Source organism: Grampus griseus (genome assembly GCF_964374135.1).
Source record: "Grampus griseus genome assembly, chromosome: Y".
In the NCBI taxonomy this organism is placed as follows: Eukaryota; Metazoa; Chordata; class Mammalia; order Artiodactyla; family Delphinidae; genus Grampus; species Grampus griseus.
Genome location: NC_139016.1, coordinates 13,125,912 through 13,128,506, shown reverse-complemented (window position 1 = coordinate 13,128,506; position 2,595 = coordinate 13,125,912). Strand labels below are relative to the sequence as shown.

At 53.8% G+C, this 2,595-nt stretch overlaps 1 protein-coding gene across 1 annotated transcript; it reads left to right on the top strand.

Annotated features, from left to right (window-relative positions):
• Positions 1-1,657: 1,657 nt before the first annotated feature.
• On the top strand, positions 1,658-2,257 carry LOC309817692 (putative endogenous retrovirus group FC1 Env polyprotein; the record flags this gene model as incomplete). Its single annotated transcript, XM_082646958.1, has 1 exon — positions 1,658-2,257. One exon carries the CDS (start codon positions 1,658-1,660, stop codon positions 2,255-2,257), a length of 600 nt encoding a protein of 199 aa, XP_082503084.1.
• Positions 2,258-2,595: the final 338 nt, after the last annotated feature.

Sequence of the window (2,595 nt, the reverse complement as noted above, 5' to 3'; positions counted from 1 at the left end):
CCCTCCCCGCGCCTAAACCTGGCCTCCCTCTTGCCTATCTTTGATTCCGGGACCTCCCCTTTCCACTCCTACCCCCAAGTCATAGAGGCCCTCAGCCCACCGAGGGAGGGATTCTTTGATACTCCACTATTAAACCCGGACTGCACCATCTTAGTAGATGGCAGCTCACTCGGTCCCGACGGACACCACCAGGCAGCCTATGTAGTAGTAACCATCTCAACCATTATCGAGGCCAACCGCCTCCCAGAAGGAACAACCTCTCAAAGGGTTGAACTGATAGCACTCACGTGCACCCTTGACCTCTCTAAGGGCAAAGGGGTCAATATCTATACAGATTCTAAATACGCCTTCCTGATTGCACACAGCCATTCAGCTCTTTGGAGGGGGCACGGACTTTTGAACACCAAGGGTTTCCCGGTGGTCAACGCCTCCCTCATCGCAAAACTTCTGGAGGCCCTCCAACTGCCTGAGGAGGTGACAATCATCCACTGCAAGGGCCACCAGTCTCCTTCTAACCCAATAGCACAAGGTAACTCAAAGGCCGACTCCGTGGCCCGTGAGCTCACTAAAGAGGCCCCTCCAGCTCCGATCTTGTTCCTCACCACCTCAATCTGACCTGCATATGACCCCCATGAAGAGACAGCCCTACTATCCAAAGGGGACCACGAGGCCAAAAAAGGATGGATTTTTATGGACAACACAGTTTCCCTCCCTTCAGCCCAAGCGGCCAGCCTCCTATCAGACATTCACAAGTCCCTACACATTGGCCCGAAGGTGATGTTCCATTTCCTAGATCCCCTCTTTTACATGCCTGGACTCAGAGATGCCATCTCAAAAACTCACGCGGCTTGCCAGACTTGCACGTCCATCTCTCCACAAGGAGGTCTATGGCCCCGAATCCCTACTCACCAGATATGCGGACACCAACCTGGTGAGGACTGGCAGATTGACTTCACCCACATGCCCCTCTGTAAATGCTTCTGATATTTGCTCACTCTCGTTGACACCTTTTCAGGTTGGATCAAGGCCTTCCCAACGGCCCGAGAAATGGCAGATATGGTCACCACCATCCTTCTCCAACATATCATCCCCCGATTTGGCCTGCGGATCTCCATCCAGTCGGACAACGGACCCACCTTCGTCTCTCAGGTGGTTCAGCAGGTATCCGAGGCTCTTCAGATCACCTGGAGACTCCACATCCTCTACCACCCCAAGTCATCCAGTAAGGTTGAGCGTGCCAACAGAATCTTGAAAGACCACCCCACCAAGCTGTCCCTTGAGGTCTGTATCTCATGGCCCGATCCGCTCCCTCTTGCCCTCACCCGAATCCGAGCCTCACCTCGGACCCCTACTGGTCTCAGTCCATTCGAACTGCTCAATGGCCGCCCTTTTCTCCTCCATAACCTACCAACCCAAAACCCACCCCTAGCTTCCTACCTCCCCTACCTGTCTCTGCTTCACCACCTTCTCCGTGAACATGCTGACCACAACCTGCCGACGGTCACTGCCTCTGAAACTTCCTCTCTCCCTCTACAACCCAGCGATAGCATCCTCCTCAAAGAATTACACCCCCAATCTCTCAAGCCATGGGGGACAGGCCCCCATACGGTGACCAATCTTATGGCAGCTAAACTCTTGGGACACCCCTCCTGATACCATGTCTCCCGCCTTAAAATGGCCCCAACTCCAGAGGCTTGGATGGCCCTACTGCTGGGTCCCACGAGACTACAGCTTATCCGTCACCCTGTCTCTCCTCCTGCTTCTCCTCCTGCCACCCAGGACTCACCAGATGTCCCTATGGCGCTTCCAGGTCCACGGGACATGGCAAGCTAAAGGTCGGACCCACGCCCGAGTCCTGGGCACGGGAGACTGCCAACGAGATGGGTGCCAGGCCCTGGTGACAGTCCAGATCCCCATCTCTAACATTGAAGGTGTTCCCCTGGGTTGGTCCACCCCCACTGTCTGCTTCACTTACGATCAGACAAGAGACTACTGTCAATGGTGGGGTGAGACCTATGGGGGGTGCCCCTATCACTCATGTAACATCCATGTGGCAAAACTAGATACCAGGAGCTCGCTCCGAAAATCCCACCTGCTCACCGCAAATGGCAAGGGTCAATTATTCATCAACATCAAAGATCCCTGGGACACCAGATGGGTAAAAGGGGTACAAGGAAAAATCTATCAGTGGGCAACTGATGCCTACCCCCGTGGGCTCTATCAGGGTCTTCCGCTCATATGTCAGAGTGATACCTGAAATTATCCAGCACTTGAGCAAACAGGCCACCATGGTCCAGGAGATGGAACAGACCCTAGAATGCCAACTACCCCACCCTGAGCACAAGACGGACCCTTTTCCTTGGTTGGCCCTCATCTGCCAAGGGGTGCAAATGCTTAATCACACCGGAATAGGCAACATCTCTCACTGCTTTCTATGTGCCACACTTGCCCAACCACCATTAACTGCTGTCCTACTCGATCAGCCCTTCACCTCTACCCTCCCTAGTTCCTCCCAGAACTTATCATTTCCCCCATTAAGAGTCCCCATATTCCTTGATTTAGGAAAAAAGAACCTCACAATTTGCTATGGCAGCC